This window comes from Onychomys torridus, chromosome 2 (genome assembly GCF_903995425.1).
Source record: "Onychomys torridus chromosome 2, mOncTor1.1, whole genome shotgun sequence".
Classification (NCBI taxonomy): domain Eukaryota; kingdom Metazoa; phylum Chordata; class Mammalia; order Rodentia; family Cricetidae; genus Onychomys; species Onychomys torridus.
In genome coordinates, this window is record NC_050444.1 from 70,035,054 (window position 1) to 70,059,333 (window position 24,280).

The following is a 24,280-nucleotide window of genomic DNA, read 5'->3' on the forward strand; positions in this document are numbered from 1 at the left end:
TAAGCCTGATCTTGGTGCCATGTCAAATATTTGATCCTAGAAATAAGGTGGTATTTATTAAATTGCCGTACAGAAATTATTTCAATTAATTTCCTCCTGCTGAACTTTTCTCTTGATATTATCCCTGAAAATATGTTTTAACATTGATTGGGTGTTGACATATACTAAAGAGTAAGGGTTGGGGGACATGTGGGAATGTCAATCAGATGAAATTGTCAAATTTTCTGGAAACGTTTTCCTGGCCTGAAGATCTGTTATTTGGGAAATTTAACAAAGTATAGGACATCTAATCCATCAGGTTCTTGAAAAATAAATGTTCTTCTGAACTTGGAAAAGAAATGTTTGCTTTAGTGTTCTTGACAAGGAATGATGAAGGCATATTCTATGTCCATCCTAAAAACACCTAGAGTGCTAAAGATGATGATGATAGTATCAGAATGTGTGTATTGATGCACATAGAAACATAAATCTTGCATAATTCCTACATTATAAGTACTCAATAAATGATCATTAGGTAGGTAGTGTAACAAGAACTTGCAAATGTCTGCTGACAAAATCTCTGTAGGAGCCCCAATAAAATTTCCAACTATGAACATGGCTGTTACTAAAACAAGCTATGGTACTATTTAGAAGACAGAGAACTGGATATGTCATGCTCTCATTCCTTTTGATAATTAATACCTTTTTCCTGTTATAGTAAAGGGTTCAATTTATGAACAAATGACCTTATCAAAGTCTAATATGCAATAACACCTCTGATTGATAAGGAATGAAAAATGTGGTAGGGCAGGAAGCCTAAGAAATTTTTTGTGAATGTAGCAAATTAAATTTTAACACTTAAATACTCTTGGGAATTTATGAATGTCTGCAAAATTAAAGTTTGTGTAGACTGCAGAAGATTAAAGTTGGCTCACATGGTTACAGGCTGTTCCAGATGGTGTTACTACTGTCCAACTCAACTGTCCTAAAAAGTGTTCTTTTCAAACATGTCTAGAGTTAGGCCAGTGACTGGCTACCAAATCATGGAAAAAGAGTAGATAATAGAATATTTATCACACTGAACTAGATAGTTTATTATATTACTTCATTTAATCCACCCAACATTACATGAAGTGTTTTGTTGTTGGAAGTACAGATGAAGACTCTAATTGAACACAGAATCAAGATATTATTTGATTCAAGATTGTATGGTCCCTCTAGCTGATCTGTTTCTCATGCATGTAATTAACTGTAAACATCTTTAAACATCATTGTTACTGTTCCTTTGCAGAAAAAGCCATACCTGTCTGTGACTCACCCTACCTGTGTCAAGCTCCAAAGAACAGAAAATATAACTGGTGTTTGTCCCTTATGTAGGATTCTGTGACATATATATACTTATGGAGAGGTGACAGGAAATCCCTGACTCCCACAATGAACCCTCTACATAGCATGCTGTGGCACATGAAATTACCACTTGAGACACAACACTTGGCTAAGGCACAGTTTCAAGATCAATGGAGGATCATCAGACTCCCACTACTAAGTGATGACAATATTTGTCTGTTTGGATATTGTATGCAAGGGGGATATGGTAAAGAAAATGCCAGTATGACCACTACATGGTAGGGTTAAGGAGAAGGGACTTTATTTTTGTATACATGAGAATAAGAACAGCTGGAGGCATCTGGAAGAGTCCAGAGGAGACAGAGAAAGAAGTAGACTGAACATGGCCAGCAGACTGGACCTGGCCAGAACCATCTACCAGAAAAGGAAGAATAGCATGGGTAGAGAATAAAGAAAGTGAGAAAAATGGGGTTAGAAGGAGCGTGAGTAGTTGGGGAAATGGAAGGATTGGGAGACTGGCATGGGGAATTTGAAATGTATAACACATATACATATAATAAATATTTGTGATACTGAGGAATCTTGGAGGACAGCATACCCTTCCATATGTAACCACAGGTATATGAAATTGGAGACCCATATGTCTTTTGCCAAAGGTAAGGGAAATGACTGCTTTTGGCAGATGGGAACTGGTTTCACAAGTTCCTGAAGAATGCTGGCTTTTATCCAACCACCAGAAATCCTCTTATAATGCAGGATGATTTTGAATTATCTCATTTCTGGATATTTGGACAGCCTTTTGGAGTTTGGGGAATTGGAGTTTCCTTTAGACCTAACAGATTTATCATAAGCCAATGGAGATCTGGATACTAAAAGCATAAAGCAGAGATGTTCAAATAAATCAGCTTGAGTTCAACATCATAATATAGCCAGAGAGTAACATGTAAAGCTTGAAAAATTAGTGGAAACAGCAATGAAAGGCAGAGGATTAGAGGGTCACAAGAGGATTGGCTTCATATGTTCCTTGTTTTATGATACAAGGATCCACCTAGTTGCTCAAGAAGAAAACCTGGAAGACTCTAGCCATCTGGGAACTTGTTAGCAATGTAGATCTGTGGAACCCACACCAGTACCTACTCAGTCAGAAATACTGAGGAGTTAGCCTGATGATCAGTATCAAAATCTGAAAACCACTGACTTATTAAATTTCTCTTGGCCTTTAAGGGATTTTCCCAGATGTTGCCTCTCAATTTACCGTCTTAACTCTACAAAGACACCATCTATTGATCATTGTGAAGCCACTGATGTGTGTGTGTGTGTGTGTGTGTGTGTGTGTGTGTGTGTGCATGTGCACACATGTGCGTGTGTTTGGTGTACCTACACATTCATGTATGTACCCATATACCTGTACACTTATGGATACTGGAGAAGGATGTAGGGTATCCTGCTCTATGGCTCTCCACCTTACTCCTTTGTGACTGGGCTGCTCTGAACCTGGAGCTAGGCTAACAGCCTGAAAGCCCCAGGGATCCTGTCTCCCCACCCTCCCTACAGCACTGGGGTTACAGGCACATGTGGCCACATACAGTTTTTCACATGGGGGTCAAACTCAAGTGTCCATGCTTACATTACAAGCACTCTTTCTTGTTGAACCATCACTCCAAAGCATTTGCGCATGTTCTTTGAATATTCTACAGAGCCCTCCAAGCTCTGGGACCCTCTCCTGGCTCCAGTCTCATGACTCGCTATTCAGAAAGACTATAGGATTTCCATGTCGATTCCCATTCATGTTGTGTTCCTACAGTCTAGAGTATCCTTTTACCATAGCATCTAGCTGTTTATAGTCAAACAACTAGATAGCTCCCTTGTCTTCCATACCCCCACTGGACCTTGTACTTCCATCCTTTATGGGCATTTAACAGATTGGTACCGTTGCTTAAGTCTGTTACTCCTTATAATTTCTGTTCCTTGGAGAGTGGGGAACTTTGTGTGAGCAGCATATTGCAAGCAACATGCCTCAGACATAGACTTTGAATAAATGGAGGGCTTGGGAGATCTTTTTTAATTTTGTTTTTGTTGCTGTTATTGTTTGTTTGTTTGATAAATTAAGAGCAAAGATAAAAATTTGTTAAATAATAGATTTTCCTAAAGCTATCTTCACAAAGGCTAATTCTTACATCTTCTTTGCCCTCCTCTTTAATGACCGTGATTGCCAGTCCAGCTTGGTTCTAGAACTTCAATGTACACACATAAGGCGATTTGGAAGAGAGAGCATGAAAAGTTCAGTCTGACTTTCCATGTAACACTGTTAGACAAAAGAGAATGCAGAAGAATCTAGGAAAAGTTAATTTCTGAGTATCTAGATTATTTTCTTTATAAATGGAAGAAAATGTATTCATTGAAATAAAAATCTTGTAAATGGAAATATTTCCTTTGACAAAAATTAAAATAAAATAAGGTAGTTACTAAACTCTATTAGAAACATTGCTGTAAGGAGCTTAATAGTCTTCTTTCTAAGCCAGAAGCCACCAAAATACATACTCTGCAACTGGCATTAGAAAATGACAACTGTTTTAAATGGCTCTTCTAATGGAGCCTAAATGGCACAATTTCCCCTGCAGTGTATGTAATTGTTTTCAAAGCCATTACAAATAGTATGTCCTAGCAAATACAATCAACTTTGTATTACCAAAAAAATGCCAATGGATTAGCAAATTATTTTAAGGAAATGTGCTTCATACTAAGGGGGTCAGAAAAAGCAGGGTTTTGACAGGAGTAAGTGTATATGTCCTTTCTGCATTGCAATTGTACAGCATATGTAAAAAGCCTTAAAAATAAATGTCCTTTTAAGTCCCACATTTTATATTGAATCATGTTTTCAAAAAGCAGAAATGTAGATTAATTTGTGGACTAAATTAATTTTCCATAATACAAATTAAAGTACCAAGGCAATAACAATGGGGCTAGAGACATGGCTCAGCAACTAAGAACACATGCTGCTCTTGCAGAGGACCCAAGTTTGCTTCCCAGGATGTCAATCAGGTGGCTCACGACAGCATCTAACTCCAGTTCTAGGAGATTCACCACCCCTGGCTGCCATAAGCCTCTATGCTCACCTTCACACCCACACCCACACACATCATTAAAAATAAATCATTTTTATAAATAAAATAGTGCTGTAATGTCCATTATAACCTCAAAAATGGAGGAAATTATTCATGATATAATGCTATGCAAAATATTAAAAATATTCTCTATTTCTAAATGTAGATGTGGATCTATGTATGGTAGGAGAGCAAACACCTGGAATTCTAGCACTAAGGCTTGTGGATGAGTATGAGGTAGGAAGATTGAAAATTCAACTCCAGCCTGGGCTACTTAGTAAGAGCCTGTCTCAAATGAAAAAAGACACATTATGAAAGTGTATGTTTTGTTCATATGCTCCTTAAAATGCGAACGAAAGTAGAGACTATGAATTTGAAAGAGAAGAGGGAGGGACGGGGGGGGGGTTGGAGTGTGGAAAGGGAGAAGAGAGATGCTGCAATTATATTCTCAAAAAGAAAAGAAAAAAGAAAGAATGGATTAAAAAGAAAGTTGACGAACATATCTCCTAAATGTAAGATAATAAGTGAATTATTTTGTTCTCTACTGTTCTATAACCTCAACTCATTTAATTCTGAACATGTGTAATTTTAAAATCATAAAAAGAACTGAAGATTTGAAAAAGTGTAAATAAAAGGAGACGTGGCTTCTCTCTCTCCCTCTCAATGCCTTTTCTCTCACTCTGTCACATTGCAGACATAATAAGCCACAGCCTTAGGTTCTCAATAAAGATGAAACACTGGCATCCTTTCCAGCAGCAAAGACTTAAGTAAGGGAGCCATACATCCCCAAAATATATTTGGAAAAAACATACTTCAGGAAAAAACTATTCTTGTACACATCAATTCTTAAATGATTACTTTACGACTCAACACTGATGCATAGAAAGCAGTAGACTTAACAAGGTTTGGGGCTTCTGTAGAGAAAGAAGAATAAATTGACTTTCCCTTCCTGAATAGTTACTTTCTGTGGAGTTAATGGGAAAACACTACACACATGCCAACAGTAGACTCTCTGTTAGCACCTAAAAGAGCCTGCCATTCAGAAACTATTTATTATGGGCTTTTCATTAGTGACCACATAGCTGTTCTATTATTACTTCTAATGAAATGTAATTAAATACTAAGCAAGTCTTTTGCAATTTAGGTCAAGTCCAAGGATTAAGAACAGCGGACCAAACAGAAAATGCCAGGGTAAATAGTTAACGAATGTAACACTAATCAGTCGCCATAAATTGTGATCTGTGAATGAAGCATGAATACTTCAAATGCACTTTCAAAGATCATTTTGTTTTATGGATGTAAGAATTGATATTCAGAGACAAGCTTAATATCAGCCTTTTGAGAACTAGAAATTGGTCTCAATTTTGAAAGTCATTTAAATGTACTTATTCTAGAAAAAGAATTAATTTAATTATTTTATTTCTACTTACATTATTTATAATTTAAACATGGGAGGTCAGTTATGTTCACTCAACTTTTAACTATTAATTTATTGAGAACCTACTTTATGCTATGTTCTGGTAGTGTTTTGGGAGACATTTTGTCAATAAACCTGAATAAAATTTGCTCTAGTTGATTTTCTATTCTAATTTGGAAAGCCAGGCATTGAACAACATAAATAACTAAATTATGTTTTTTGGAAGGTATATGATACAGAGAAAAATTGATGGGGAAAATTAAATTGGGTGTTTGTGCCAACAGAGGGAGGATGCTGTCACTCAAGAATTGTCTACAGTTGATACCAATTTGATAGAAAGACAAAACCATCAATACAGGAACAATCCCAGTGAACAGGATGCCCAGGAATCAAGGCTAGCTTCATATGCTAACTGCTTAAAACTAACTTGCCCAAGAAGCCTAAAACTAATCCATGGCATCTGGAAGTCCAGCTTTGTTTCTAAGCCATGAGCCTACATCATAAAAGAAAAATGTCAAGAGCAAGGCTTATAAACAGGTGGAGATATTTCTAGAAGGCAGAGATAGAAAACTTGAAAAGATAGGGAAGTATAGAAGACAATCAGAGTGGATATTAGAAGTTTTAAAAGAAATGGAACTTCAGGTTCTTGATACCAGGATGCTAAAATGTTTAGAACTCCCCACTAGAGATGTGCACTGTTTTTGGACCATGAATGTGGTTCAAGATGCGGAGGAAGACTGATGCCAATACTGGGAGCTACGGTTGGCCTTAGGGGCCCTGTGCAGTCTGCTCAATACTCAAAAAGCCACAAGGGGGGTATATTTTAGTCTCTTTGCTCTGTGCAAAGGATGGATATTCTCCTTTGAATGTTATCCTCAGTGATCTAGACTGTTACAGATCTGACCAAATTCCTATAGGCTTCCCCAGTTATTGGAAAGAAAGCTACAAAGTCATATGTGACCCCTTTTCTGAGGATTCTACACAACAGCAGCACTTACAGGTTGGGGTCAAATAAAAAGACTAGTTGAGCAGAGAACTGTTTTCTCTAGCACTTTGCTGGTTACGCAGTGTAAAAATCACAACATTTCGGTGAGCTCAGCTATTACAAAGCAATGTTTCTCACCCTCAGCACAGTTGATGTGTTGGGCCAATGTTCTAATAGCACAACTGGCATGATTTGGTTTCATGTTTCTTACTGTCATAGAATACCTTGACTAAAAGCACTGTAGGAAAGCTCATAATTCCAGGTTCTTGTCTTTTATTGTGAGGAGGTCAAGGCAGCAAGGACTTAAAGCAGCTACTCACATCACATCCACAGTCAAAAACAGAGAAATGAGTGCATGCTTGCTTAGGGTTCAGCTAGATTCCTCTACTCTTATATAGTCTAGGGCATCAAACCAAAGATGGCACCACCCACTTTCAGGCTGTGGGTTCCTGTATTGATGAAGACAACCAAGGCAGTCTTCCTTACAGATGTCCACAGTCCAACCTGATTGAGACAATTCCTCATTTAGAATCTCTTCCCTGGTGACTATATGTTGTATCAAATTGACAGTTAAAATTAACCATCATGTCCAGATAGTTCTTTTTTGTATAGGAAAAGAGCAGCATCTTCTACTTACTATAGGATATTTAGCATCATCCTTGGCCTCCACAACCACATATCCGCTGTACCATTCCCTCTTGTACTAGTGTCCAACAAAAATGGCTTCTAAAACAAAGTTTCACCTGGGAGGAAAGACCACACTTACCTGCCAACTACTTCTGCAATGTTTAAGAAAACAAATATGTTTTAATAACTACTTTTAAAAGTGAAGGCTACTTTTGCTATGTAAGATATTTCACAACAAAACTCGTCATAGAGAGTCATAAAAGTACTGTGTAATCATTTGTAGTTGTTCTCAGCAGTTAATAGAGAGTGAGTTCAAAGCTTTCTATAAGAATAATAACAAGTGTATCTGGGGAACTACTTAAATTATGGCCACAGTGCATAGTAAAATGCTTAGGAAATGCATCATGTAGGGAAGAAGCATCAGTTCTGTGTCTGTTAATCAGCACAGGCCAGTGACTGTCCAGCCTGCATGATGCTGATCTGTGGGTGGAAAGGGGAGTAGGCCACCAACTACAGATTTTAAAAACTATGATCAGAATCTCACACACACACACACACACACACACACACACACACACACACACACACAAAAGAGGAATTGTAGAAGCTCTCTGGGCCTTAGGCTTTGAGGTCTCTGTTTTCAGATTCCATGGTAGACATGTTTCTCTCTCTGCATCAGTTCACTTCTGGGCATATAGTTGAAAGTTTTCCTTTGTCCCACCTCATCAACAGCCACTCGGACCCAAGTAAACACACAGAGACTTACATTAATTAAAACTGCTCGGCCGTTAGCTCAGGCTAAATCCTGACTAGCTCATACACTTAAATTCAGCCTATTTTTGTTAATCTATGTGTTGCCACATATTCCATAGCTTTGCCTGTGTGTCATTACATGCTGCTCCCTGGGTGGCAGGTTTGTGTCTCCTGACTCAGCCTTCCTCTTCCCAGAATTCTCCTTGTCTGCTTATCCTGCCTATACTTCTTGCCTGCCTACTGGCCAATCAGCATTTTAGTAAATCAGTGTACAAAAGCATTATCCCATAGCAGGCATACTTCCTGAATTTATCTGTACCCATATTCTCCATCTAAGTTATTTCAAACTATCACTGTCTCCAGCTAACATTTGGGATTTTTCCCTTTACTAACCAGCATGTCCATCCACACTGTCTAGCAGCACTGAGAAGCAGCTACTTAGAGGCTAGCAGGATAGAAAGGGGAGATGACAGCAGGGTGAACAAAGGGAACAATACCTGTGAGAGAAAGCACCCAGGATCTGTCCTGCAAGAGAGCAGTGAAGAAGATATTCTTGCTGAAATAAAACAATCTGTTCCAAGTTCATGCTATTGTATGCCTTGTGGGAGGGAGAGGTGTCTTTGTTAGGTTAGGTTAGCCTGTCATTTCCGAAAATATTCAGTGGTTGTTTTTTGTTTTGTGTTGTTTTGTTTTGTTTTTAGTTGATAAACCATCATGATTTTAGGTAACTATCCTTTGTCATCACTTATCATGATTAGCAGTTACAACAATGGCAAATACAGGTGTTGTTTTTAAAAAGACCAGCTCATTATTTTGTAGAAATTGCTTTGTTTAAACAGAAGAGGAATAACACATGGTACTGGATATTTGTCTTAGATTTTCAGAATTACAGACTTCTTATCTCATCAGTTTTTGAAAGACTTCAATAATTTATAGTTAGCTTTTTCATTTACAAAAGTGATATCAATTTAGAACTGATAATTTTAAAGTATTTTTATAATCTTTCTGTGATTTGAATGACAGCTGTGTGATAAGGGGACTATTTAAAACATATTTTCAAAAAAAAGCACATAGTGACAGGTACACATAGCTACATTGTAAGGTGAGAGACCCTAGAACACTGGAAATTAATGAGAGAAACTATAATTGTGTACAATTCAGAGACAGCATAAGATAAAAACAATATCCCAATGTCTGTCATCCAACTCCACAGCCAGGGAAGGTGTAGCAGGAATCTTAAAAGGCCTTATTAATAAAAACGAACCTGGAGCCAGGTATTGGGGTGAATGCTGGAAGATCAGAGAAGCAGAACAAGCCACAGTACCTCAGTTTGCCAATTCCTCAGCTGATCCTGTTTCCTCAGACTGGAAGCCTCTGTGTCCTCATCTGAATGGGTCTGAGCTGAACTGCTGCTCAAAAGCCTAAAAGCTTAACCAGGCCTAGTTTCTGGTTTTCACACTTTATATACCTTTCTGCTTTCTGCTATCATTTCCTGGGATTAAAGGAGTATGTCACCATGCCTGGCTGTTTCCAGTGTGGCTTTGAACTCACAGAGATCCATCTGGATCTCTGCCTTTGGAATGCTAGGATTAAAGGCGCCTGTGCCACTATTTTCTGGCTTCTGTATCTAGTGGCTGTCTGTTCTCTGATCCCAGATAAGTTTATTAGGGTGCACAATATTTTGGGGATTACAATATCACCACATTTCCCCCTTTTTGTCTAAAATTTTAAAAAGCTTAAAACTAATACAAGAAAAACTATATCCAATAAGTATATACAATATATACAATCAAGAATCACATTAACAATATCTAGTCCATTAACATTTGACAGACTCAGACAAAAAAATTTTCATTATTTATCCTATTTAAAACAAATAGTTTCTTTTTGAAAGTAGATTCAATAATTTCCTTTTTATCTTATCAGGACAGTGGGATATCCACTATTCACTGTAGCAATCTGAGTGACTAAAATGTTTCATAATCCACACAGGCTTTGGGGCCATTTAGATAAGCAACATGAAACCTGAGAGGAAGCCTTGCTTTGGGAAAAGAACTCACACCATCTCCCAGCAGCCCCACAGGATACCTTAGGCAGGAACCATCTTAAGAAATGAACTGTTGTCTTAGTTTGTGCCACATAGTCCCATCCCTGGGATTCCTCAGATATTCCTTCCACTGGTTTGGAGGAAACTTTGCAAATTCAACTTGGCCTAACAATGTGACTGTGATCTGAACTTGCTGCATGGTCACACTATGGAAGATAGGTATCAAGACACTAGGGAACAGAGGCCGCTCAATACCCTTGAGGATTCATAACCAGGATGCTTGCCCTCTGATACCTATGGTGGAGGCAGCTATGTGTGACTCTAGTATCCAGACTGAAGGCAGCCACCCATGCAGTTCCCATAGCCCCTCTCCCACTTGGATGCCTGAGGTTGACAACAGAGGGGAAACCCTTCTGCCCCAGCTCTGCCCACAGGAGAGTGGTGAGGTGGTAGAAACCTCCATGGCTCCAGCTCTCTTCTTCCCCCAAATGTATGTCAGAGGGAGTGAGTGCAACTTTGTCCACTCTGGCTAAGGTCACACACAGGCAGAGAACATGGCAGCTTCTGCTGCCAATCATAATTACACACTTTCTAGACATACACACACACACACACACACACACACACACACACACACACACACACACAGCTGTTTGTCTAACCATACACTTATCGGAACCTAGGTATGCCATTGAGAGATAACCATGATTCTAACCATGGCTTCTCCCCATGAAGCCTCTAGGTTAGCACCACTGACTAGTCAGAAGACAAAAACACAGACAATTCACCCACTGCTGGAATGCCATTGTTATAGTATCAACAATACACAAAGAAGCTTCTGTCACTCAGTACAGGCTTCTACTCCCAGGCTAGCAGAAGCCATACTTTGAACTCCCACACCCACTGCTGTCTACATCACAGCTGTCTGTGGTACTGCTCTTGCTTGGCCTGAGAGATAGAGGGCCTGTCTGACTCCAGCATGGCATTCATTGTGTCCAGCTTCATTAACTAAAGTCCAAAGAAGCTAAAATGTGGCTGTATCCAGGTGGGTCCCCAGCTAGAAAGAGTCAATGTTAGATAACTAAGCACCTACCCTCCAGACACAGCTACAGGAAAGGGCCCTTACAAGAGCAGACCACCTCAAAAATGGGTAGGCATGCCCGAAGCACCAGATAAGTTAATCTCAATACAGGAAGAAAAGAAAGAAATACAGGAAAACACACTAGTCAGATGTTCCCAACACAATGCAATGGTTAAAGAGGCAGGTTCCAAAGGGATCAAAGTGGATGAAGTACCTGATAATGAATTTTGAAAAAAAAAAAGGGTTATGAACAAAAAAGTGAGAGCTAAGAGAACACACATAAGGCAGTTAAGAGAAATTCTGGAGATAATTCTAGATATGAATGAGAAGCAGAGCAAAGGGATGGAGATTTTGTAAAAGCGCAAATTGAAATCACAGAAACAAGCTCTGTAAGTCAAAACATAAAGCGAAAAACCTCAGCAGCAATCTAGATCAAGCAGAAGATGGAATATATAAACTGGAAGTTATATCCTCTGAAATGTTGCATTCAGACAAAAAAAAAAAATGGGTCAAGGGAGAAGAGACCATTACAGATCTTTGGAAGACCATTAAATGAACAAGCACTTGTGTCTTTGGAGTGCCTAAGAAACAAGGAAAGGTCTTTTACAGAGTGTTTTACAGCCAGCATGTCAAAATTATAAAACAAGGAAAGACTTTTAAAATCTGCAAAATAAATCTCAGAGTCATATTTGAGGACTTCCTGATTATATGCTTTCTTTAGAGAAAACCATACACACCGGGAGAGATGGAATAGTATATTCCAAGTACTAAGAGAAAAGTTGCCAAGCAAAATAAATGATCTTACCCAGTAGAGTCTATTCTTCAGAAGCAGGGGATAGACACAAATAACAAAATCACATCACATCAACAGAATTAAAGACCAAAATGATATCTCTCACTAAATGTGGGAAAAAGTCATTGGGTAAAACTCAATACACCTCCATGATAAAAGCTCTGAACAAATACAGCATGGAAGTACTATACCCCAACATAACAGAAGCTGTGTATAACTAGAAACTTTAGCTAAAACAACTGGACAAGAGAACAAAATAAAAGCCATACAAATAAATGAAAAAATCATAATTGTCCCTGTTTGCAAATGATATGACTAGAGATCTCTGAAGACTCCAGCAATACACAATTAGAACAGACAAGTGAATTACAGCTGTGAGGTACAAAGTCAGCATTCAAAAACTAACTCATTTTCTATACACTAATAACAATTTTTTCAAGAAATCATGGAAGCCATCCCATCACAAGAGTTATTTAAAATATATAGGAATAAATTAAATGAAATAAAAAGACCTTTATGTGAAAACTACAAATCACAAATGAAAGAAGTGGTAGAAGACTACAGAAAAAAGGAATACTTCCCATGTTCATGGATTAAAAGGTCATTGTTAAAATGTCTATACTATCCAAAGAGATACAGAGATTCAATGGAGCCTCCACTGAAATATTGATGATATACTAAACAGAACTAGAAGAAAATCCAACATTTAATATGAAAGCACATGAGACTGTGAATAGCCAAGCAATCATGAAGAAAATGAGCAAAGCTGGAGGTGTCACCATTTTAGGACGCATTGAAGAATTACAGGAAACTAAGTCTAACTATTGACAAGGGTGTCAAAGACACAAACAGGAAAGTGGATAACCGTTCCGTAGCTGACACTGAAGAACATGCATATTCACATCAGAAGACTGTTTTTCTCACCCTGTCGAAAGAACAACTTAAAGAGACAAAGTACCTAAATACAAGACCGGAAACTCTGCATTGGGGGAGAAGACTTCTTAGCAGGAAGCAGAAAGATTCCTTCTATGACCCCAGTAATGCTTTTCTGGAGATGACTCCAGCAGCACAGAAAACAGAAACAAAATATCACAAAGGGTGTTACACCAAGCTTAAAGGCTTTTGCAGGAAAATGGAAATGAAACTGTCTAGGGTGACAACATGACTAACTGGAGGAGAAAAATATGGAGGGGGAATCTCAACATGCAATATAAACTTGTATGAAAACTTTAAAAACAAATACATATTTAAATGCTTCTTCACACCAAAGGAAACAATGACCTCACCAGAGTGAGCAGACTGCTTCACACCAAAGGAAACAATCACCTCACCGGAGTAAGCAGACTGCCTACATAATGGGGAAAAGCATTTTCCAACCATATATACAGTAGTTGATATCTAGAATATATAAAGAAGTAAAAACTTTTTAAGGTAGTATATTTTTTAAGGAACAAATGAGCCTAGTATGATGGTGCACGTTTATAATTCCACCACCCAGGAGGTAGAGGCAGGAGGATCAGGAATCTAGGCCAGCCTCACCTACATAAAAAAAAAAGTAGGCAGCCAGCTTGGCCACATGTATCACAACAAACAAACAAAATGACCTGAATAAATATCTCTCATAAGAAGAAATATAACAGGGAAAAATGTGAATGAGTGCTCTGAATAATTAACATAAAAGAAATTCAAATTAAAATAAAATTGATATGTCATTTCACTTGTTAAAAGTAAATAATAAAGCAGTTCTGCTATGGATGTGGAGAAAAAAGAATTCTTCTTACTGTTGGTGAGAATGTTGATTAGTACAGTCACTATGAAGAAGACTTTAGAAGTAACCAAGAAAACCAGAATTGGTTTTCCTTCTGACCCAGCTATTCCAGTTGTGGTAATATAGCCAAAGGTAATAAAAGAGGCATGTCAAACAGGCACATGTATGTGTCCTAGATACAGTGTAGTCTCCCTTGGCTATCAAGAAGACAGAAAAATGCTCTCGTGTTTTCAGAAAATTGACATATCTGCAGGTATATTAAGTAAAACAAACTAGACAAATTCCTCTCTCTTCCTCTTTCCCTCTTCCTCCCTCTCCCTCCCTCTCTACATACTCACAGATACACACACACACACACACACACACACACACACACACACACCACACACATACACATGGGAACTAAGGGATGCTGACCAGGAAATCAAATAATGTTTATTTGGGATTTGGAAGAGGTGGAAAGGGTTTATTCAATTTGTACAATGCATGCTGTATGCATGTGTAGAAAATCACACTGAATCTCACTGTTGTGCACAATATGATTTTAAATTTTAAAATTAATTTTTCAGAAAAAAATCTGAAGTTCAGAATAAAGTAAAACCACCTCTTTGGGTTACAACCAAGCCATGTGACAAACCTTGCCAGCCGTTGGTGTCTGTCCACCATCAACAGAGGAAAGAGTCTAGTTCTATAAAGCCCAAAAACCAGCTACCCAAGGAGCCAGCCAGGCTCGTCGGGTTTGATGGAGGCTTCCTTTTGAAGCGTAATGTTTAACAGAGGTGGATCAATTAGCAACAGCTGTGTCTCATCCTATACTAGGAGCAAAAGTCAGAGAGACAGACTTGTTGCCATGGTGAAAAGGTTCTCATTCAACAGCAACATCACAAGCTTTCTGTCATGCTCCAGACGAAAAGATAACTGCAGATTGGAGGGCTCCCTGTTATCTTGTGTACAGCAGGAAACATGCAGTGGATCTTTGCAGTAAGTCTTCGTTCCCGTGTGTGTGTGTGTGTGTGTGTGTGTGTGTGTGTGTGTGTGTGTGTGTGTGTAGAAGGCACAGTGTGCTACCAAATGCACTTGTATCTCTGAGTCCAAGCCCTGCATAGCAGGCTTCCTGTTAGATCTCCTCAGCCACGGCGCCTTGCCATGCTTTCCTACCTCCATGCTGTATGTTCTTTGTGCTCCAAAGATGCATGCAGCTCTGCTCCTCTCAGATGTGAGCTGTCACTGCCCCAAGTCTGTTGCACGAATCCTAAATGGTCTTAATAAAAACCCAGAGCCAGATATTGGGGTAAATGCTGAAAGATCAAAGAGACAAAGGAACAAGCCAATAGAGAAACTTCTCACCACTACCGAGTCCTCAGGCTGAATGGAAGGTGAGATCTTAACTCCATGAATCCTCTGACTGAAAGCCTCTGAGTCCTCAGCCAAAAAGACCTAGTTCCTGTCTCCTCATGCCTTATATGCCTTTCTCTGCCCAGCCCTTTCGCTTCCTTTCTGGTGCTTGGATTAATGGCGTGTGTGTTTCCCAAATACTGATAGCAAAGGCATGAGATTTCAAGCGCTGGGATTAAAGATGTGTGCCACCACTGCCTGGCTCTGTTTCTCTCCTAGACCGAATCAATCTCATGTAGTCCAAAGTGGCTTTGAACTCACAGAGATCCAGACGGATCTGTGCCTTCCAAATACTAGGTTAAAGATGTGTGCCACCACTGCCTGGCCTCCATGTTTAATCTAGTGGCTGGCTCTGTCCTCTGATCCTCAATGCACACTTCATTTGATACACAATATATCACCACATAAGTTCTCACCACTCCCTGTCTGGTTGATATCAGAGTGTCTCTGAATACATTTTGAGAAGGCAGGAGATAGTCTGCCAGAAAAATTGAAAGAGCTAATCTCTCTTCATGGAGTGAAAGAAGACACATTTTCTGTACAGCCTAAACCCAATTTGAGTCAAGGAAATAAGGGAGAGAGGAAGTGTATCTCTAGATTTTCTACTGGTCTCTCACTTTGGAGGTGAACTTGAGTTTTCTATAAGGTGAAACTTCATGTGCATGTATAAGTCAAACTGTACAAGACACACACACACACACACACACACACACACACACACACACACACAAGATGCAGAAACAGAGAAAGAGGGAGAGAGACAAGGAGAAAAAGAAACAGGGAGAGATTTAAGCTACTCCCTGTCTAGGTTATTTGCAGTGAAAGCCCTCATAGAGCCCCTCTCCAGGTTCCAGCATCCGTCCTGGCTCTCAGTGTTGTTGGGACTGTCCTTATGTTTTCATACATCATGTGCATTTTAGTGAATAACTAAGAGATGATCCACCAGAGGCTGGCATTTGGTTCAATTTTAACTGGAGAGGTGCACATTTATAATTTAGTGCAGAACCATTTGGTCCTCAGTTTGGAGGCTGCTCCTGAGTCCCCAGGCTCTTTGGGGAGGAAAGAAATGTAGCCTCTCCTTCCCTCACCCTGCTTGGCTCTGCTGGCCACCACTCTGTCGCCTGGATCTGGGCTTCCTGGCACCCACAAGTCTAGCTGACTATCTTGCCCAGTTCTGTGGGTATCTTGAAATGAGCCATGTTATCTTTTGCAAACAAACCAATTATCTTTGGCTTCAAAGATCATCATTATTCATATTTTCAGGTCATGACACTGTCTCCCCTACATTCTTAGAATAAAGGGGCTAGGACCCTACACTGATCCAGTAGAAAGAACCAGGGTCAGCATTTCACTGCCTGTAGTAAATTCTACTGATCAGTTCATCCAAAGATATCTGCCTGAAATTACAGGGAGTCCGGGTAAAACCATCTGAACAAAAATAAGAGTATTTTTAACAGCGTCACTTCCCTACTCTGTTGGCCTTGGGCTTGCCCAGCATGTGTTAGTTAGGCTCGTCAGGTCACAAACAAAAGCCATGCTCTGGTTTCTCTAGGTGACAACTGCCACCAGGACAGGGACTGTGGGGATCACCAGCAAGTGCCAACCCCTTTATCCTACCCTCAAGCCCCTCTACCCCTATGACCTCCAGGAGTTCACTTATGAATGCTTCATGCAGCCTCCCTATGGTTTTGATCCCAACCTGCAAGTGGATCTTCTACCAGAACTCTTCAGAACCCTAGAGCCTTATCCCCGAAGGCAGGTGGCATACTTCCATCTGAATTTCCAAGCTATCAACTTGGAGGTTTCTGTTGCCCAGCCACTGAGGACATGAGCATGAGCATAGAATTACCCATCTCTCTCCTTCAGGGAAATCCAGCTCAGCTTGCCTCCTTGTCTGATCATCTGCACCCACCCCCATGTTGCAGCTGGTTTAGAAACTCAGTTAGCTCCTTTTCCATGTCCTGAGTCTTGATCCTCCAAATTCCTTCAGCATTTGAAGTGAACAGAGAAGCAAAAAATGCCTCAAACATTTGATTCTTATATACCAAAACTGTTACTTTTAGAGTTTTGTCTAATGTAAACTCACCCTAAATGTTACTCGTGCTCCTGAAGCAAGGAACACTATTGGTGGAATTCTGCCATAAGACAACTAGAACCAACTATCAGAGTGTTGCAGTATCAAGAGGGAGAATTATGGGATGAAAATTTTGCCAAAAAAAAAAACAAAACAAAACAAAACAAAAAAACTAAATATGATGCTTGGTAAACTAATTGAAAAATAAAAAGGGTTGGGATGGAGAGATGGCTCAGCAGTTAAGAGCACTTGACTTCCAAAGGTCCTGAGTTTAATTTCCAGCAACCACTTGGTGGCTCACAACCACCCATAATGAGATCTGGTGCCCTCTTCTGGCCTGCAAGGACACATGCAGGCAGAACACTGTATACATAATAAATTAATAACTCTTAAAAAAAGAAAGAAAGAAAAATAAAAAGGACTTGAACAGATGTGGTTGAAGACTAGATAGTTACAATTTTCTCAGTTATTATAAAAGATAAGTTAGATATAAAACCTTAGTCAGATAGACAGGTAATCTTCAAACACTTCAAAGGTCTACAGAATATGGCATTTAAAATATTTTTAAAATTTAGACTTTCTGGACAGTGAGAATGAGAGGATAAAACTGTTCCCAGAAGACTTCCATTATTAAATGAAAATCATAATGGCAGGTGTTGACTATCTCCCTCAAGTTGTCGTTTATGGAGGTCCCTGTGCTCCTCAAAACAATATAGGCTATTACCAGTGCTATTGGTTGCCCATATAAGTAGATTGTAAGACTCAGTTGCTGAAGATACCACACACTGTAACCATGGGACATAGAGAAATCAGGCTAGGACTGACCTGGAAACTTCCTCTCTGCTGGACAGCCCCTACCATGCCAAAAGGTGATATGCCAGTTGCTAGGCAAATTATTATTAACAGTCTTACTCAACTCTAGACCCATCATGAAACATTACCAACTGGCTAGACAAGAAGTTCCCTCTGGTGCAGTAGTAGCAAATCTTTTATATGGTTAACAAACCACTTTATGATTGGATCTGAGGCCTGCTACATAAAAGGAAATTGTTTAATACTGTAAATGTCAAAAGCTCATGGCTAAAGAAGGAATGAGCTCCCATGGGAAAACTACCCTCCTGTTATTTTCTTTCCTTGCTAAATGAACATGATGTGTCAGCCAAATTGCCTTCTAAATAACTGTGTTTATTCTTTATGTTGGTGCTGTGTCATCTTTGGGCACAGGAGTTTCTTTTTCAGTAATCGATGATAACTGTAGAGATGCATAAGTGAGCAAAGTGCTTAGAATAACTGCGGAGTTCTCAGCCCAAAATGGGACATCTGTATAATCCTTCCCAAGACTCAGAGACTATCACGGAAGAAGGGACAGAGAGAATGCAAGAACTGGAGGGACTCTAGAGGGAGGGAGAATGGGGAAGAATATTGACTTCTCAGCATGATGTAGCTGCTGCACTCTTGAACTCATGGCAGGTGTGATTTCCTCCACAACATGGGATCTGTCAACACTGTGTTATAGGGGAGAAATGGGCTCAGAGTCCCCACCACCACTGAGGATTTGAAGCAAATAATGGTTGGTGAGAAAGGGAAGACATTTTCTTCAATAGTACAGGTACTAGTAGGTGGCCACACTCCTGTAAAGAAATCTTCTATGCTCTGTAAACAGCCTTAATGATAAAGTCAAGGGATCACACACCAAGAAAAAGTCATAAAAGTAGAAGGGAGACTAGTGGATAAGAGGAGGGGAATGAGTGGGAGGAGAATGGCCTTGAAAGAGGGTAATGAACGGTGAATATGATCAAAATATATTATCTACATGTATGAAAATGTCATACTGAACCCCATTATTATATATAATTAATATGTGCTAATAGAAAAGTTAAGGAAAACATTTCTAACCTTTCAAAACTATGATATCACTTAAATAATTTTAGTATAAAATGCGTAGACATTTTTAAAACAACTTCTTAATATCGTGACTTTCAATAGAAGAGACCATACAGGTTATTTCACTGAACTCTAAGAATAACACTGCTATTTTAGTCTCTGAGAATTGTAAAAATAATCTCAAGGAGTTCAGTGTTGAGTAATAAAGGAATGGCTAGAGACTCTTACAAAAACACAGTGTGATCTGACATTTCCTGTAAGTCACCAACTGTGGGTTCTACAGCCCTTTGCCGTCATGGCATGTGCCAGAGGAAGGTGGCATCCCTTGGGTGGGCATTGAAGATTGGATGCTGTTAAGCCTTCAAGAAAAGCCAGTTTAAGCAGAGATAAGTGTGAGGAGCAGTGCAAAGCTCATAGAAGGACAGCATGTACAGAGCCCATCATCCCAGAATCACTGTGCGCATGAGTGAAGCTAGCTTTTCAGATGCTGGTCCTGAGCGCCTAAGAACTCCCCTTTTCCAGAAACCTACTGCTGTCCTTGGTGAAGGCATATCTGACAGATGAAATGCCAGAGGAAAATGTTGTCTCTTTTCTATTTTCAAATCATAAATAACCCTTGTTTCCTGGAAAAGATTGTCCAGACAGAGTTATTACCCCTTGAACTAGCAACAGAACTGGTCTTTAAGAACCAGACTTGAAGATGTAAGAAATTTCCAGCTACTCTGATCTTTAGAGCCTGGGGATGAAACTGCCTGGCACGATCAATGGATGCCTGCTGTCCAGGTCAGAGCCCCTAAGTGTGAGGCGGCTACAGCTATTAAAGACGCCAGTTTTCATTGTGATAAAAGTCGTTCTCGCAAAGCCACGGGAAGGAAAATTATAGTAATCAATACAGATCAAAATGAAACTGTAAAGAGCCACAGACAGACTAAATACTATAGAAACTAACTCATGTATGGAATCCAAAAATGTGATTTCAGCAAAGCAGTGGAGGGACAGATGGAGAAAGATCGCTTAATGAGTAGTAAAGATAAAAGTAGCTATGGCAATACAGTACGTATCAATGTTTTAAAGATTTATTTAATTTTTTAGTGTGTTTTGCCTGTGTCTGTGTTAATGCACTACATCCATGCAGTACTCGGGAGGCCAGAAGAAGTCATCAGATCCCCTATAGCTGGAGTTGCAGATAGTTGTGTGTAGTTGGAGTTTTCCTGCCTGGTCCACAGTCAGGACAAATCTCTCTCACCCGCCAGGCCCATAGACACTCAGAACCAACCAAGTAAGCACACAGAAACTTACATTGTTTAGAAACTGTATGGCCGTGGCAGGCTTCTTGTTATCTACTTCTGCTATCTTAAATTAACCCATTTCTATTAATCTATACTTTGCCACATGGCTCGTGGCTTACCAGTACTTTACATCTTGTCATGGCAGCGGCTGGCAGTGTCTTTCTTCACCCAGCCTTCCACCTCCCAGAATTCTCTTCTCTCTTGTCCCGCCTATACTTCCTGCCTGGCCACTGGCCAATCAGAACTTTATTTACACAGAGCAATATCCACAGCACTTGTGAGCCACTATGTGGGTGCTGGGAACTGAACCCAGATCCTCTGCAAGAGAAACCAGTGCTCCACTAACCACTGTGCCATCTCTCCACCCAATAACTCTCAATACTGACAATATACTACAGATTTCAAAATGCTGGGAAAGGGTAGTTTGGTTGTTTTCAGCAAGAGTGGCAAATGTTTGAGGAAAAACATAAATGACACTTTGGTGACTTAAGTCATGCTATAGATGATTTAAATGCTCCTCAACATATACATGTGTCAAAATATCACAGGGTACCCCACAAGTATGTGTGATAATATGCTTTTATGTCAGTTAAAAATTGCTTTTAACAATAACAAAAAAGATCCTATTTATCAATGGTCAAGCTTCTTGAGGTTAAAGCTGTGGAATTTACCAGAGAGCAGAATAAAAATCTAGAGGTAGTATATGCACCAAGCTTCCCAGCTAAAACATAGTCAGAATAAACACACAGGCACGCACATACATACATACATACATACATACATACATACATACATACATATACAAGCACACATGCACATATTTGTGTTCACACATGCACACACACAAACGAGAACACACACACACACACACACACACACACACACACACACACACACCAAAAGATGTCCCTGGAAACAGTGAACTTGTTACTTTATGTGAAAAAGGGATCTAAAGGTGTGGTTACACTAATGATCATGGAGCTACCCTTGTCTATTCAGGTGACTTAAATGCAATCACAAGTCTTTTTATAAGACAGGCGAGAAATTCAGATTCTGTGGAGCAATGGAATAATAAGGTGAGTGCCAGAAAGGAGGAGACTCCTAAGTGCTGGAAACGATAAGGAATAAGTTCTAGCCTGGACTTTCCAAAGAAAGTTTTACCCGGAAAAAAACCTACTTTGAACTTCCAACTTGCAGAACTTGGTGAAGACACAGATTTACACTGCTTTAAGGCAGGCTGTTTGTGGCTGTTGTAGCGGCATTAAGAAACTAATGATGTTGGCAACACTCAACCTTAATCTCTTTTCTGTTTTCTCACTTACTATTTCCCATATCAAATAAAACAATGCAGTGACATTTTTTAACATTTTTTTCATTTTGGGGGGGGGATTGTAAAATCATTATTCATTCTTACTTATAACCTTGATGTTATAGATGACTGTTCTTTGCATTTCTAAATAAAAATAGAATAAATATATTTCCTATAGAAAGAAGAATCACTTAAGATACCATAAGGCTGGAGAGGCAGCTTAGGTGGTACAGTGCTTGTAGAACATGCACAAAGGCCCAGGTTCAGTTCCCAGCACTGCATACACCAGGTAGGCTAGCATACTCCCATAATCCCATTACTTAGAAGGTGGCTGCAGGAATGTCAGGACTTTTAAGATCATCCTGGGCTACATAGGAAGTTTGAGACCATTCTGGGCTACATAGATCCTGTCTTAAAAGCCAAACAAAACACAGACACCATGCTGGGTCTTTTGCACATACTCCATCTTCCCAAATGGCCCCTTCTCTAGCTCTCTCAGCCAAGGACACTGAGGGTCAAAGAAGTTGCACTGCTCATGTGAGCTGGCCACCAAAGCTGGAGCCTAGGTCATGAAACCCAAACTTCCAGCTCCTCCCACAGAGACTATGTTGTTGCTAAGGCATTCACACAAAGCAATAAAATGCCAGCAGTAGACCTTCAGCCGAGATCTGGAAGAAACGGTCATTTAGGAGGCAGGCGTCACGTCTTGGAAGGATAAAGGTGAATGGACAATTTGACTTCTAAAATCTTTTTGAAGTTGTCATCATGGACTCTCCCAACTGCTTCTTATCTGGGGCAAAAATTGACTAACAGTGCATGTCACCACCCTGATTTCTTTCAAATCTCCTTATAGGGGTATTTGCATTTGGACTTTTTGCTACTGACATTTTTGTAAACGCCGGGCAAGTGGTCACTGGTCACCTAACACCATACTTCCTGACAGTGTGCCAGCCCAACTATACTAGTACGGACTGCCGGGCACACCACCAGTTCATCAACAATGGTAACATCTGCACTGGGGACCTGGAAGTGGTCGAACAGGCTCGGAGGTCCTTCCCCTCCAAACACGCTGCCCTGAGCATTTACTCTGCTCTATACGCCACGGTGAGTATGTGAGCCTGTCTCCCCAAGCTGACATTTTGCTGCGATGTGTCTCTCATCCTTCCCACAACCATTCTGTCATCCCTGTTATATGATTTTTTTTTTAAAGTCATGGAAAGTATGTTTCTCTCACATCCTATCACACCATTGACAAAATAAACTTCCTCCTGAACTACTCCTAATCATAAATGTCCAGAGGACTTAGCTTGAAGAGAAATTTGAGAATCCCCTACTTACACCCTCCCAGTTTACAGGTGGGAAAACTAAGGCCTCATGAATACCTAAGAATACACAAGCTCTTGGCATTGTCTGGGATTTTCTCACCACTACCACAGTTTTATTTGGTTTCATGACAGCATACCCTCCTTGTGCCTACCTGTAGGTCTTCAAGTGTGGACTCCAGTCCGTGGTTGGCCTCACAGTGTGCAGGCTAGGATTAAACACATGTATCCTGTGCTTCTTGCAACATTCTTTATTGCTTTGTTAAGAGTTGGATAATTCTAGAATTTAAGACCCCAGACTGCACTTTTCACTTCTCCCAGATCACACCACCTTTGACTGTCTAGGGCATTATGACCTAGCAGGACATAATTTAAATTACCAATAATAATAATTATTGCTACTTATTAATATTATTGGGTATTATTAATAGTATTGATGATGATATTAATTATTGCAATTATTCATATTGTTGTCATTAATTAATAATTAGTTGTTTATTTATTTATTTTGCTCTCATCAGAGGAAAAGCAATGGTATTTTCTTATTTTTCTACATTGTAACTGAAGTCCATGTTGGAAATGTCATATTTCATCTTTCTCTGATCTAGCTTCCTTTGAACTCAGAACTCGGAAGCATGGCTGTCAGCCTGAACACACACACAAGCCAATAATTGCACAGGTCCCTGGTACTTTTAACCAGGGGAAGTAGCCATTGGTGAGAAGGACCCCTGAGGGAGTCCCAGTGAAGCATGGAGAAGGAAGACAGAGCTGTCTTCTTTCAAACCACTCAGATATTCTGGGGTACCCTCATCGTACTCACTCAGCCCTATCTGCAGGGAGCAGCATCCCATTCTCCACCCAACCCCTGTGGGAGGCACATTCTGCCTCTAGGCAGCTGAGTCCAGGCCTATCATCGCCTGGGTCTCACATGCAGATGTGCAGGCAGATGTGAGAATAATGCCCTGTCCTGGAACCACACTGTAAATTTGGGCCACCCTACAGTTTCTCAAATTGTTAAGTGAATAGTCTCTTCCTCACAACTTGGAACAGGTAATGCTGCTGAATCTTTTACCACAGCTCACCTCTGGTGCTTCTGACTATCCTGC

General features: G+C 39.9%; 1 protein-coding gene across 2 annotated transcripts in view; it reads left to right on the forward strand.

Annotated features, from left to right (window-relative positions):
- Plppr1 (phospholipid phosphatase related 1) overlaps positions 1-24,280 on the forward strand; it is a 272,010-nt gene that overhangs the window by 233,964 nt on the left and 13,766 nt on the right. For both annotated transcript variants that reach the window (XM_036179672.1, XM_036179671.1), the window contains exon 5: positions 22,706-22,956. In XM_036179672.1, coding sequence (XP_036035565.1) covers positions 22,706-22,956 — 251 coding nt within the window. The remainder of the gene's footprint in view (positions 1-22,705; positions 22,957-24,280) is intronic.